Source organism: Vespa velutina, chromosome 23 (assembly GCF_912470025.1).
Source record: "Vespa velutina chromosome 23, iVesVel2.1, whole genome shotgun sequence".
Classification (NCBI taxonomy): Eukaryota; Metazoa; Arthropoda; class Insecta; order Hymenoptera; family Vespidae; genus Vespa; species Vespa velutina.
This window is the reverse complement of record NC_062210.1, coordinates 3,558,271-3,572,887: the sequence shown is the minus strand read 5'-3', so window position 1 is coordinate 3,572,887 and position 14,617 is coordinate 3,558,271. Positions and strand designations below refer to the sequence as shown.

General features: G+C 39.0%; 1 protein-coding gene across 1 annotated transcript; it reads left to right on the top strand.

Moving 5' to 3' along the window:
• The first annotated feature begins 901 nt into the window (after positions 1 to 901).
• On the top strand, positions 902 to 5,542 carry LOC124956748 (alpha-protein kinase 1-like). The gene is made up of 2 exons (XM_047512949.1): positions 902 to 1,044; positions 1,150 to 5,542. The coding sequence occupies exon 2, from the start codon at positions 1,901 to 1,903 to the stop codon at positions 5,384 to 5,386; it is 3,486 nt and encodes a 1,161-aa protein (XP_047368905.1). The 5' UTR covers positions 902 to 1,044; positions 1,150 to 1,900; the 3' UTR covers positions 5,387 to 5,542.
• Positions 5,543 to 14,617: the final 9,075 nt, after the last annotated feature.

The following is a 14,617-nucleotide window of genomic DNA, read 5'->3' as shown; positions in this document are numbered from 1 at the left end:
GACGTCTCAAATTTGGTTGGCTGTCTCGAGGCGCTGCCAAGCGGTTCCCACTCTCTCTCACACCAACTCTCTCTCTCTCTCACTCTCTCTCTCTCTCTCTCTCCCTCTCTCTGTCTCTGTCTTTGGCGCGCACTCCTCTCTACGAGGAGGAATCGCTGTAGATCGACCGTGCTATACCGTAGAGAGAGAGAGAGAGAGAGAGAGATAGACTCGAGAAGAACGAGACGAGAGTGGGAGTCTCGTAGTGGTAGGGCGACGTTCGGTGATGTAGAATGAGAGTGAGGGGGAGAGAGAGAGAGCGAGAGAGAGTGAGTGGATAGAGGGAAGGCGGTAAAAGAAGGAAAGGAAGGAGGGGCGGGGCGGCGGGGAAGCAGCGGCGGCGGCAGCGCCTTGGCGCGCGAGCTACTAGAGTACTCGAAACTCTCGAATTCCAACCGACAGAAGAGTGCCGGCTCTCGTACGAAGCGGGCATGGATATCGTTTGAGAGTGAGTTCAAGTAGATACGCATAGAAAAATAATAGATGGTGTACCCAGTGAGCATGAGAGGGACGCACGATAATAATTTGTGGACTATCGAGTTATCCACCAACGTCTTTATTGAAAGATAAAGTAATTACGATTGGTGATAACGATTTAAATTCACATCATCGTCGTCGTTCTCATCATCGATATATTCGTCATCGTCAACATTGGTGCTTTCGGTTTTAATATTCGTCGCGCTTTCGCTTATATCTTGGTGTTTCTTACGGCTTTCCAAAGTGTGTTAGTGCATCAAGGATCAAAAGGAAAATATAGAGACGATAGTCGTGAGTGATACTTTCGACGGTCGCGGCTGCGGAGGGGATGGATTGTAGCGGCACAGTGAAGGTCAAAGTAAAAAGTGAAGCAACATCGTGACAACCGATGGTCCAGCTAAGGGATCGTACTCGTCGAACTGCGCGACGGAGTCGCCGCTTCGAGATCATCGATAAAAAGGAAACCTTAAATATGTGAGAAAGATTCCATGAGAAAGAAAGAACGTCTTCGCATTTTGTCTCTTTTAAGTAATTATCATTTATTTTTTCTTTCTCCCCGTTGTCTTTTTAGTTCCATCTTTATTTTCCTTTATTTTTTCACTTCCGCGACTTCTTTTTTTTTTTTTTTTTCAGAAAACGTGCGCAAAATCGAGAAAGAGTTGAAGACGCGTCACAAGAGCTCACAGACGCTCTGTCGCTTCTACGGTTCGTCAAATTCGTCATTATAATTTTGGGAAGGGAAGAATGACGATGCCGTACGCGGCGAAACGGCAGACGTCGCAGAAGCCAATGTGCTTCACGTTGATCTGGACATTTATGATGCGTTTAGGTGCGATCATATGATAAATGTAGAACACGCTGTATCCCCTTCTTTTTCCTTTTTATTTCCACTTTTTTTTTTCGTTCCATCATCTTCCTATCATCGAGATAAGAGGCAATATAAAAGCTATGCTTTCGATTCGATTCTCTCGAATACGTTCTTTTTGTGATGTGCCGTATGTGAGAAAACTCGATGACGATCGTGATAGCAAGTGAAAAACGGACTAAAAGACTAATAGACTAGAGAAGGGAGAGAAAGAGTCGGTTATAAAATTGAACAATAATCCCTGTGGAAGTGATAGAGAAGAGATAAATCGGCCTTCGCGGTCCAAGCGCGACCGCGCGCGTCCCCTATGCGGACCTTCTCCGCGCGTTAATTCGTCCGTCCGTCCGTCCGTTTCTTCGTTCGTTCGTTCGTTCGTTCGTTCGTTCGTTTATACGTTCGTTCATACGTTCGTTCGTTTCGTAGACCAGAGACTTTCCGACGTAGAGAGGCATAGGCAAACGAAGACAGATGGACTGACGGCAAAAAGGAAAATAATACGTAAAAGAAGAAAACCATAATATGAGTGAGATGACGAGCGTGGAAAAGCAACAAGAGCACCAACAACAGCAGCAACAGCAGTACGTTGGTGGCAGTTCTAATTCAGAATATCACTGTAAAGATTGCGATTTGTATTTTGAGAGCGATAAGAGTCTCAGGGTGCATTTGTGTTATCATCAAGAAAATCTATCTACGCGTTGGGCAAGCCAAGCTCAACAGGAGGAGAGTAATAACAATAATAGTAAGGCTGGTAATCATAACAGTGGTGGTCACACGAACGTTAAACGCGACAGCGTAACAGCACCAACGGACTCGTGCGAGTCCTCTTCGACATCGCCTTCCCAGGAACCATCGTCTTCGCACCACCAACAGCAGCAGCAGCAACAACAACAACAACAACAACAACAACAACAACAACAGCAACAGCAGCCGCCGCCGCAGCCGCAGCAGCAGCAGCAGCAGCAGCAGCAGCAGCAGCAGCAGCAGCAGCAGCAGCAGCAGCAGCAGCAGCAACAACAGCCGCCACAGCAGCAGCTGCCGCAGCAGCAACAGCAGCTGCCGCAGCAGCAACATCAAGAGCAGCAACAACAGCAACAAACGAGTCAAAGTTATAATCATTTTACACCAATGTACAGCGAAACAAGTTACTTTATACAAAACGACTCGGCCTATCTCCTCTCCCAACATTATTCATCATCTCAAGACGACGTTTCGAACAATGCCGGGGTTACTGGTGGTGGAGGATACTCGCGTTTCCACCCGTATCAACATCAACAACATTTTCCAACGGAGCGTACCTGTTCGATGAGCTCGACGAGCCCGCAAAGTCCGCCGGTTCAATGTGATAAGTGCGGTGCCGTTTACGAAGATGCAAATCAACTCGGCGAACACGTCAGAACGAGTCATTCGAACTCGCCTAATATCTATCCGGGCCAACCGCAGTATCAACAATTAGGTGGGAGTCCTCAACAGCAGAATCAGCCGCAGTTGCATTCATCCCCGACTCAGCCGAGTCAGCAACCGCAGCAACAACAACAGCATGGTTACGAATATAATGGTGGACAATCTATGAAATCGGATGTGAAACAAGAGCCGGAGGAACAGGCCGAGATCCTCGATCTGGATTCTCACAAGGTTCAGACTCATAGATACGAGGAAGAATTGATAAGGCTTCATCATCATCAACAACAACAAGACTTACATATACATATACATCAGCATCCAGTACTCCATCAACAACAAAGAGCCGGATCACTTCCGGTAGGTTCTATGTTGGCTTGGCCACCTACCGGTCAACCACACGAGTATCATCCAGGTCTTCCATCTATGGGAGGTATGGAGAACGTTTCACCAATTTCTGATCAAGGACAATTCATGCGTGGCCAACACATGCCGGTAGTGGAGTCATCTCGACACCCAGGCTCTCCCATTATCACTAGCACGCAAACGATACCGACGCATCAGTTGCCAACGACTCTATTGCAACAACCACCAAAAGCTCCCCCGTTGGCCAATCAATCGTGGAAGAGTAACGAGGCACGACGGCCAAAAACTTACAACTGCACAGCATGCAACAAGTGGTTCACCAGTTCGGGCCATTTGAAAAGACATTATAATACTACCCTTCATAAGAACGCCGTGAAACAAAGCAATCAGCCCGATCCGGCGAATCTGCCGATAAGTGCTCATCATCATCCTGGGAGGGATAACGGCGTCGGACACGGACACGGACATGGAAGCGTTAGGGGTACCGGCCCGTCGAGGTCGTCACCAGAGATATCAACCTCTGTCAGTCCCCCAAACTTGATTGCAGGTCCCTCGGGCGAGGCGGCGAGGGGCCTGCTGCACACGCCCACCACCACCACCACCACCACCACCACCACTCTTTACAACAACAACAACAACAACAACAACAACAACAATTCCAGCAACAGCAGCAACAGCAGCAACGAATCTTCAGTAGTAATTCTTGCTCAACAACAGCAGCAGCAGCAGCAGCAGCAGCAGCAGCCACAGGGTTCAATGGTTCTCTTGGGCTCCACAATGTTGCCCCTCAATTCCCCGGGTCAGTCGCCAATGGCGGCGCACCATCAACAAATGGGCTCATCGCCGCCACACTTGGTTCACCATCATCATCATCGGCACCAACATCAGCAGCAACAGCAACACCATCACCAGCAGCAACAGCAACAACAACAGCTGCACATACCAATGGATTCGGGTCAAATTCACATGCACCATCCCATGAATTCTCCTATCTCAGCAATGCAGCCGCCGCCGCCGGGGCCCCATCTGAGTTCGCCTTCGCAAATGGTCTCGTCTCACCCGCACCACATGACTTCACCTACAACGTCGGGATCGGTCCATCCAGCAATGGTTTCGCCCCCTGCGATGGGGAGTACTACGACCCCTCAACAGGTTTACCCAAACGCTTTGCCCCCCCACGTTACAACTTCTACCAACATGGGACTGCTGGAATCTATCACCATCCAACTAACTACTACTGGTAATTCGCTATTGCCGATTTCTTCGGTCGAGCAGCAGCAGCAACAACAACAGCAACAACTGCAGCACCAGCATCACCATCTTCATCAGCAGACCCAAGATATGTTACCCGGTTTTGGGACTTTCAGTAACCATCAAAGACCTTTGCCGAGCTTCACTCAATTCGGCATCTCCGGGTTCTTGGTAGGCCACGATCAAGTACAGGCCGTTAACGTGGGGGGGCTAAGTCCGGAGGAGAATCGATCTCCTCAAGACAGATCCTTCGAGTCTCCCGGATCCAGTTATGATCAATATAGAAATTCGTCGCCCCGATACGAATCCTTGACGAATATGGATATGTCGACGATACAAGTAAACACCGATGGCATGATTGTTAAACAATATGAAATCGAAAACCAACAGCAACATCTCGTGCAGCAATTACAACAAATAGGTGAACAGGAACAACGGCAGCAAATACACGAAGCTAATAACAATCTACCACAGCACGTGCAGGCGAAGGAAGAACTCAATCCGAACATTGGCCTGCAACTAGAAGAAAATCCAAAATCGAAGATTGCCGGCATGCTCCTGACCAAGGAGCATCAAGTAACTAGCACAAACACTGGCTCACACTACATTTCCCAAGACGGTTTACACAAGTGTATCGAGTGCGACAAAGTTTTTAACAGGGCATGCTACTTGACTCAGCATAACAAGAGTTTCCATTCGGGCGACAAACCGTTTAAATGTAATCAGTGTGGCAAAAGATTCCCCCTCGAGTACCTGCATGCGAAACACCTGCAGAAGCATGCCGGCGACAAACCGTACAAGTGCGAGATCTGTCCGAAGCAGTTTAACCACAAGACCGACCTCAGACGGCACATGTGCCTCCACACGGGAGAAAAACCATATGCTTGTGATAATTGCGGAAAAGGTTTCATCAGGAAAGATCACATGATGAAGCATCTTGAAACGCATAAAAAAAAATCAAATAATCAGAATGTTCTTCTGAGGGCGTGATTAAAGTGGATTTGCTGGCACGGTTTTCGTCAGCGACGACTACGACGACTACGACGACTACGACGACTACGACGACTACGACGACTACGAAGACTACGACGAAGACTACGACGAAGACTACGACGAAGACTACGACGAAGATTACGACGACGACGAGGACGACGACGAGGACGACGACGAGGACGACGACGAGGACGACGACGAGGACGACGACGAGGACGACGACGAGGACGACGAAGACGACGACAACTACGATGACGATGACGATGACTGCGACGGCGACGATTGCTGTGCCGACGCAATCAAGAAAATAAAATTGAACAATATTAGCGAGATATTTGATGTTTTCTCAATTTCTAGATTTCCATTTGACTTAAGTATGTATTTATATTATTATTAATTCTATTAATAAGTTCTATTTCTTATATTATGTAGTCATTTATTGTATTATTTTTCGTTGGAATTTTTACAAACTTTAAGTTAAAGAATAGACGTTAGAATGCGTCACAATTCTTTTTATATTTTATTTTATTACTTATTTTATTCTTCGAAGGTACGTCGAGATCCGATTTATCTTTTTTCTCATTTTTTTTATTTATTCTCTCTCTCTCTCTCTCTCTCTCTCTCTCTCTCTCTCTCTCTCTGTTTGTCTGACTGGTTGCCTGCTTGTCCTCTCTCCCACCCTCCCTCCCCCTCTCTTCTATCTTTCACTCCTTCTCTCTCTCTCTCTCTCTCTCTCTCTCTCTCTCTCTCTCTCTCCTTCTATCTCTCTCTGTAGTTAGTACTCGGCAAAGTGATATTTATTCGTACGATGTATATCTTGACGTTCGTAATAGAATCCTTGAGAGTCGCGATATTCAGAGTCGATCGCAAATAGCTTACTCGTTTCGAGAGCAGCTCGACTCGAAAAATCGCGATCTTTTCGATTTATCCGATTTCGACAATTTTATTTTGAAAAAAGTTACTATTTGATCATTATTGATCTCTATTAATATCGACGAGACGTCAAACCTTCGAAGTTTATAGGTTGTATATAATAGATTAAATGTATAGACATATTGATTGTAATCTATAACTATCGAATTCATGAATATCATTTGCAAAGTGATATTAAAATATTAGTAATGTTAGTGTTTTACAACATACATTATAGCATACTTAAATATAGATTGATAAGATAACGTGTTAAAAATTAGGTCGAAAATTCGGATCATAAGAGTGTAGAATAATATTAATTAATAAATTTGATTATAAAATTGGATTAGAGAGTAAACCGCGTACCATGCGTTCGTGCGATTTTATGCTAAAACTTACGATAAAAATTGTCTATGCTCGACGTATTACAATATTTTACATATTTTTTATTACAGATATATAATAATTTATTGATAAACTTGTTTTGTTCAAAGAGTTTCATCTTTTTCTAACTAAATTATAACATAATTGCAGAATGATTGCAATTTGATATAAGTGAAAAGAAATTTTGATTCGTGATTTTGGATCTAATGTTGTTAACGATCTATTTTTTTTTTTTTTTTTCGTTATTGTGATTGATCCAAAAAATTAATTAATTTTATATCTTTACAATATGCTTTCGCCTTTCTACTTAAAATATATCTGTAAGCTATATTGACGAACGAGTTTACAAACATATTTCAACCAATTTTATTTTAGAGCTTATAGAATCGTCAATTATTTTAATATCAATTTTTCATAAAATAAATTAATCGTGACTCGTTCGATTATTGTTCCTTATTTATACTATATAATGAATCATATTAAGAAAGTTAGAATTCCGAATAGTTAAAAAATTCGAGTAGTCTTCGTTGATGTCAAATTATCTTCGAGTGACGAGTGATAGGAATAATACATTTACTTCGCTGAAATGAAATTACGTCTTGTTAAGTAATTATTTTTGTTAATCGTTGCTTATTCGATCAAGAAAGTGTTAATTATATTAGATTCCGTTGTTTCCTCTTATACATTCTCGTGCTTCCTTGTTATTTCTCCACTTTTTCTCAACCTTGTATATTTCAAAGTTACACATGTATATAACTAGGATCATTCACACTCGACCTTTCACATTTTATTAATTGTTTCATTAGGGTCGAGCTATACTGGTAATATAATTTGTACATATTATATTATAGATATATATATATACATATATATATGGTATATGTATATATATATATATATACATTCATGCATGTGTATATAAATATATATATATATATATATATGCATGCGTATATGTATATATATATATATATATTTGTATGTGTGTGTGTGTATACGTATATGTACATGTGCAAAGATAATTGAAAAGCAAACAACGTTAAATCCTCTTACATTTTTTTAGTTATAATTATAGTAAAAAAACAATGAGAAGCGAAAGCGTTGATGAATAATATAGAATTCTTGCCATTTTTACTATGTAATGACACCCAGAACAGACTACCTCAATGATCAGGTATTTAACGATGAATGAAAGAAAGATAGAAAAGTTAAAATAGCCAATGCAATAATAATATTAATATTAATAATAATAATAATATAAAAAATCGAGCGAAGTGTACATTTTTACTAAGCGGTGCGAGAACACTTTTTACATTTTCTTCTTTTTTTTTTTTTTTGTTTTTTTTTTGTTTTTTTTCGTTTTTTTTTTTTTATAACTATTTACTGTTGTTCTTGTTATCTCGCCAATAGAATTATAAGGAAGAATAAAAGTCTTTGAATAAAAATTAAGATTTTTTATAACGTTTAGAAATTCGTTTGAAATTGAATGTCTTCGACAATGATTCTTACTGAGAAAGTTTAATATTTGTCTGAGCCATCTTAACTGTATAATATTTTACAATAGACTATCTTCAATTCAAAAGATAAAATAACTTATAAATGTTTCTCTTTTGACTAAGTAATTTTACTTCAACTGACATTAATCGTCTTTCGTTTGTTCCGAGAGAATGAATTAGAGACTAAAGAAAAGAAAAGGTAAGAAAAAGGAAAAAAGAAAAAAAAAAAATAAGAACACTCTTTCCTCTTTAACTTCTTTGCACTGTGTTCTTCGAAATCGCCCGCCGATCATAAAATCTTGTAATAAGCGTAAGATAGTAGAGTTGTTCATATAAATTTAATATAGAGCGAGAGGGACTTAGGGGCGGGGGGAGGCGGAGAGAGAGAGAGAGAGAGAGAGAGAGAGAGAGAGAGAAGAAAGAGAAACACAAAAAAAGGCGGATGGCATAGAACAACGTAAATTTTAAAAACATATCAACAGTATTACTGTAAACTCCCATTTAATTATTAATTATAACTGATACGTTACTAAGGACGCATATATGGTAATGAGTCAAAAGTGAGAACGATCATTATATACATATTTGTAATTCATATCATTATCATATTCTTCATGCAGAGTTTTTAAAAAGATGAAAGCGAAAAATAAAAATCTAACGAGGAGAGGAACGTCATCCTTCTTCTTTTCGATTAGAATCATGCGAGCGAGCGAACGAGTGAAAAGAGATATTCATTTCTGTTAATAAGACGACAAAGCGCCGACACGAAAGTTGTCATTGATATTTCGAGTGTTTTTAACGCAAATTACTTATTGCGTATAATATTATATTAATTAAATTACCAATAATATTGTCGTCGTCGTCGTCGGCATCATCATCGTTATTATTATTATCAACTACAAGAAAAAGAACGAATCGTTGATATCTACTCCGCATTCCGTTCGATCGTGCGTGGTTGTGCCAAATACGATATGTGAACAAAATTGTTCTCGAGTACGTCCTCGAGAGAAAAAAAAAGACAATTAACGCGTAAAGAAGAAGAAAAGGGAGAAGATGAAAAAAAAAAAAAAAAAGAAATGTGTGTGTGTGTGTGTGCGTGCGTGAGCGAGTATCCGCGTTTATTGCGTTTATTGCGTTTGCGTCAGAAAAAAGAGAAATAAGGAAAGAGAAGAGATAAGAAAGAAAGATGTATTATTACCTTTTCGTTTTTTTTTTTTCGAAATAATCCCGATGCATGTCTAACTACGATTCGTGCCATGTAATGAATTGTGAAATGAAAACCAAGAGAAAACGCGCGCCGCGCGCGGGAAAGAGAGAAAGAGAAAGAGAGAGAGAGAAGAGGAAAGGCGTTCGACTTATCATAGAGAAAATCAATTTTAAAAACCCATCGTCAAAATTACGAAAAGACGACATAATAGATCACGCGGTTTCTGTTCCTTTTTTATTATACGTATTTTGTAATGCTCGATTGATATAATAGTCGTTTCCCCGATGTTTGCTGTTAAATGCGCAACAAAGAAGGCAGAAGCGAGATTAATAAAGAGAAGTGATAGAAAAGAAAAAAAAAAAAAAAAAAAAAAAAAATAGTTGCAGAATATATAAAAAATATACTATTACTGTGTATATTATTTTATATAAATTTAATTTTGTTTTCATACATAAATATATTTTATTTGTCAAACCTTTGTGAACCTTATTTTAGAATTGTCCACTTGTTGCTTGTATAAAGCCGCATTGTTCTTTTTTAGCGGCCAACATGGTCTTTTCTCGTCAAATTTGTTATAATTTAAATCCTTCGTTCCTTTTTTTTTTGATACTTCGATTAATTTATTATCAGCCGAGGTATTGATTACGAAAGAACGGGATTCATTAATATTCGATTTCGATATTAATTTAACATTAATTTTTTTCTCAAAAGTTCGACGACCGGCACAGAACGAGTCTTCTCATGATCGCGATAGGATCGATCGCGTGAGAATAAAATTTCATTTACGAGATCGTAGTCGCGCTAGTAAAGATCAAAATAGAGAGAGAAAGAGAGAATGAGTGAGTGAGTAAGAGAACGAGCACCGTTCGAACCCTTTCACGGCCAAAATCGCGATGTACCTTCCATTTCTACTTGTTTGTACGATACTTTTGCTTCTTGGTAAGCGCACGCGCGTCCGTTTTTATTGGCCAATTTAGTTAATGACCGAGTACGAGCGTACTACCACGCGTTGCGTCGCACGTATCATCCGCGAGATTCCATGAAATATCCATGAGATCGTAGGGAGAATCCTTTTGCATCCCTTTCGTCCCACTCTCGCCGTCACCTTTTTCTCTTTCCTTTCTCGACATCTCCATTTCGTCTCTCTTACTCTCTGTTTCTGTCTCTGTCCCCCCTACCTATCGCGCTTTCTTACATACGCTGAGTACCGCTCGTGCTCTCGTAACCTTGAGCATTCTGTAATTTAGCAAATCGTTGCGGACTCGGCGAAAGGAATCGCTCGATTCGCCAACGCTTCGACCCTGCACGATGATCGTTGCGAGCAAAGTATCCTTTCTCTCTTTCTCTCTTCGCTGCTACGAGATGCGTATTTCGCGATAAATTAGAAATTACCGTGCCGAATGAAGAGGCCGATAAAACGTCTTTCCTTTACTTTTTCCATTAATAATAATAATAATAATAATAATAATAATAATAATAATAATAATAATAATAAGAATAATAATAATAATAATAATAATAATAATAATAATGATAATAATAATACTACTAATACTAATAATAATAATAATACTAATAATAATAATAATACTAATAATAATAGTAATAGTAATAGTAATAATAATAGTAATAGTAATAGTAATAGTAATAGTAACGATATTCTTCGCTATCATATCGAATAGAACGCGTCGAAGGTGGCCATATGAATGCAAAGTAGAATTATTATATATCAAAGACAAAGTATTAGGATTATCTCGTTTTTCTGTCCCCTTTCGAATAAATTTTTTTTCTATCGATGTGCTTTTCAAGGATAAGGATAATCGATAATCGCCGAGCGAAGGATATTTTTTATTCTTCGAAGAGAAAAGCGATTACTAACTAGTGAAAATAAAATCGATCCATTCGTTTCTCACGAGACGATACTTTACAGCGATTAAAACGCTACTACTTTGTTCGCCGTATTCGCGAGTCTCGCCGTAGTTAATTAGACTTAGGCAACGTCCTACCTGATGACGAAGCAATATTGACGCGATCTATCTATGATTTATTAAGGATATAGAAAGTGAACGGCGAAGCAAAAGAAAAGCGAGAGAAACGGAAAGAGAAGAAAACAATAGGATGCTCGTAGAAAGAGATGAATGATGTTAGCTATGTAGTCCGCTACCCTCGTAATGTGCGTTTACCACATTTTTATGTTTTCTAATTCGTTGAGAACGAATGGGGTTTTTGGTATAAATATATAAATATATGAATATAAATATAAATATAAGTATAAATATAAATATATATATATATATATATATTTATCAATACAAATATATATATATATATCTTATATATATATATATATATATATATATATATATATATCTTATATATATATATATATGTATATATATATATAAGATAATAGGTCATTCATACCGCAAGTGAAAGCCAATCAACGAGCTGCGTGGCGGCTTTATTTGTTTCCTGCGAGTGTCCCACGTTGATCAATCAAATCTATCGGAATTTTTGCCGAGGATAAACGATCAAAAACCAAAAACGTTTCGTATCGTCGAAACAGAAAAAAAGAAAAAATCGTTGTTCCCGTCTATATAGACACATACGTAAATATTTCCTTTCCTTTTCTATCGCACGAAAAAAATTCGTACCAACTAAACGATCTCCTATTCGAACGGAAACTTTACGTCGTCGTATAGAGGTGACCTTCGAAAAGGCGATCGTTCAAGACGTAAGAAAGAAAATAATAACTCTTGTTGTGTACGCAGCGATAAATCAAAGCCATCCAGTCGCGAATCGACCGAGAGACGAGGACAACTTGACGCGTACACACACGCGCGACATCGGAGCCGAACGACTATCGATTTATTTATATACTCGTATTATACATAAATATAACATATATAAATATAAATATAGATATATATATATATATAAATATAAATATGAATATAAATATAAATATAAATATAAATATAAAAAATATATTCGTCCTTTCGAGAGGAGCACACTGCCGCCACGAGAAGATGGTAAAGAAAAGATAAGATAAAACAAAAGTAAGAAAAAAAAACGATAGAACAAATTTAATAATCGATCGATTGTATAGTTTCACGTTAATTCGTATACACATATGCGTGATTTTCTTTTCGCGTATCAATGTATACGAGATTATCGTGTTTATAACGTATCTCGATGAATGCCATACACAAGTACCTCATGATACAAAATACATGTACAAATGTTCATACGTTTTCAGGATATTAGCTAATTAATAAATAACAATATCCAGATCACACAGAGCGGTTTCTAACCATTGGATATCATCCTACTCCTATCGCCGTTCCTCCGTCGTATCTGTCGCGGCAAGACCTTACATCTATTTACGTCAGAGGGATAATTACGACCGGACGTAATAGTAAGAGAAGAAAAAAGAAGAGACAACGTCAGAAACTGCGATACGCACGTATGTGAATAATAACGTCGATTCATTTAAATACGCTTTATAATACCATTTACTTTATTTTTATCGCCATAAGATAAGGAATTTACAAGTTTTGCATTGATTTTCTTGAAATAAGAGAGAAAAATGAAGTATATTAAATTACAATTAACGAGATATCTATATCATAGGACAATGTAACACAACGTGCTTAATCTTTTTTTTTTTGCCTTGTCGCGAGCCTACACTGATCTTATTTTGCAATATCCTTCCGCGATCGATGGTTTCAAGTTTCTTCTCTCCCTTTTCCCTTACCCTGAAAAAGAAGACGCGAAGCTTGTCCCTGCTCATTGCCGCTTATTTATCTTTCAAAAGTCGCGACTGGCTTAACGCTACGAAGATTACCAGCGCTCTCGCGCATCCTGTGATAAATAGCAAGATTACGAGACTACGTGTCGGCCAATGAACGATGCGTCGGCCCGTGGACCATATGTTCCTCTTCCAAGGCTGTGAGACCCTTTTGCTCCAAGACTTGCTTCGACGTCTGTCTCTCTCTCTCTCTCTCTCTTTCTCTCCTCCTTCTCCTCTCTTTTTCCCTCTCTCTCTCCCTCTCTCCTCCTCTTTTTCTTCTGAAACGCCGAGCTCCAGTTGTTCCGATGGACATTGCCCGGCTCGAAACTACGAATCGAACGACTTTCGCAATGTCTCCTCTACACTGAAAGCCTTGTATTCGATTATATGTACGAGAAAGAGAGAGAGAGAGAGAGAGAGAGAGAGAGAAAATGGGAGATAGACAAAAAAAAGAGAGAAAGAGAGCAACTCCCAATTGAGACTTAAACGGGTCACAGAGGACGGAACGTTTCTATTTAATTCTCTGTCCTCTTTCTATGCTAATCTAATCTTTTCTAGTTTTATTTTCTCGTTTCTCTATGAAAATTTACCAGTATTATGTTTCTGTATTTCTTGTTTTTCTCTTTCTTTTTCTGTTTTTTTTCTTTCTTTTTTTTTTCTTTCTTTCTTTTTTTTTTTTATATAGCTTTTTCCTTCGTTGCGATATTCAATCGAATAGAATAATTTCTCTTGGGACTTTTGATCGGTTACAAAGCTATTCGAAGAAACGGTTGTTTATCAACGACAATCTCGTGACATTGTAATACGAATAATTTTGGTCGTCGAACATCTACACGAGGCTGTTGTGTTTAAAATAATACACACACGTACACGCGTGCCCATACAGTTTGCCTTTGACCGAAAAGCAAAGCGGACTTCATTTCACGAGCGAAGGTTGATTCAAGCGCACGAAGCGAACTACGTCGTCATTGAAATTACATTGTGTTCTCGTAAGTCGTTACAACTTGCTCGATCTATTTCGATCGAGATAATAAGCGATAAATATCAAGCTATTACTTCTCTATTATATTATTATAGGATTATTGGAAATTTCAATTGCAAAATTATAGTTATATTATCGTGCGGACAAATACTTCAAAGTAATCAATTTCGGTGGTGTAACTTTTGAAATTGTTCTTACCGTTTATTCAAATCGTTCTATTCGTTCGTACCCATTGGTCTAAATCTCGAATACTCGCGATTCACGTATAGGGCTCGATTTTATTCGACGATGCGTATCCAAAGATTTTTCCCACAGCGAAGACAGCTGTCGTAATGAGTTGCATCCTCACGTTCCTCTCTCTCTCTCTCTCTCTCTCTCTCTCTCTCTCTCTATTTCTCTCTCTCTCCCCTTATCTACCCATAGATGCCGACTTTTTCGGAAGACGATATATACC

What these genes read in the sequence shown, in the direction of transcription:
- LOC124956748 (XM_047512949.1), top strand. Translation starts at nt 1,901, where the DNA reads ATGAGTGAGATGACGAGCGTGGAAAAGCAACAAGAGCACCAACAACAG.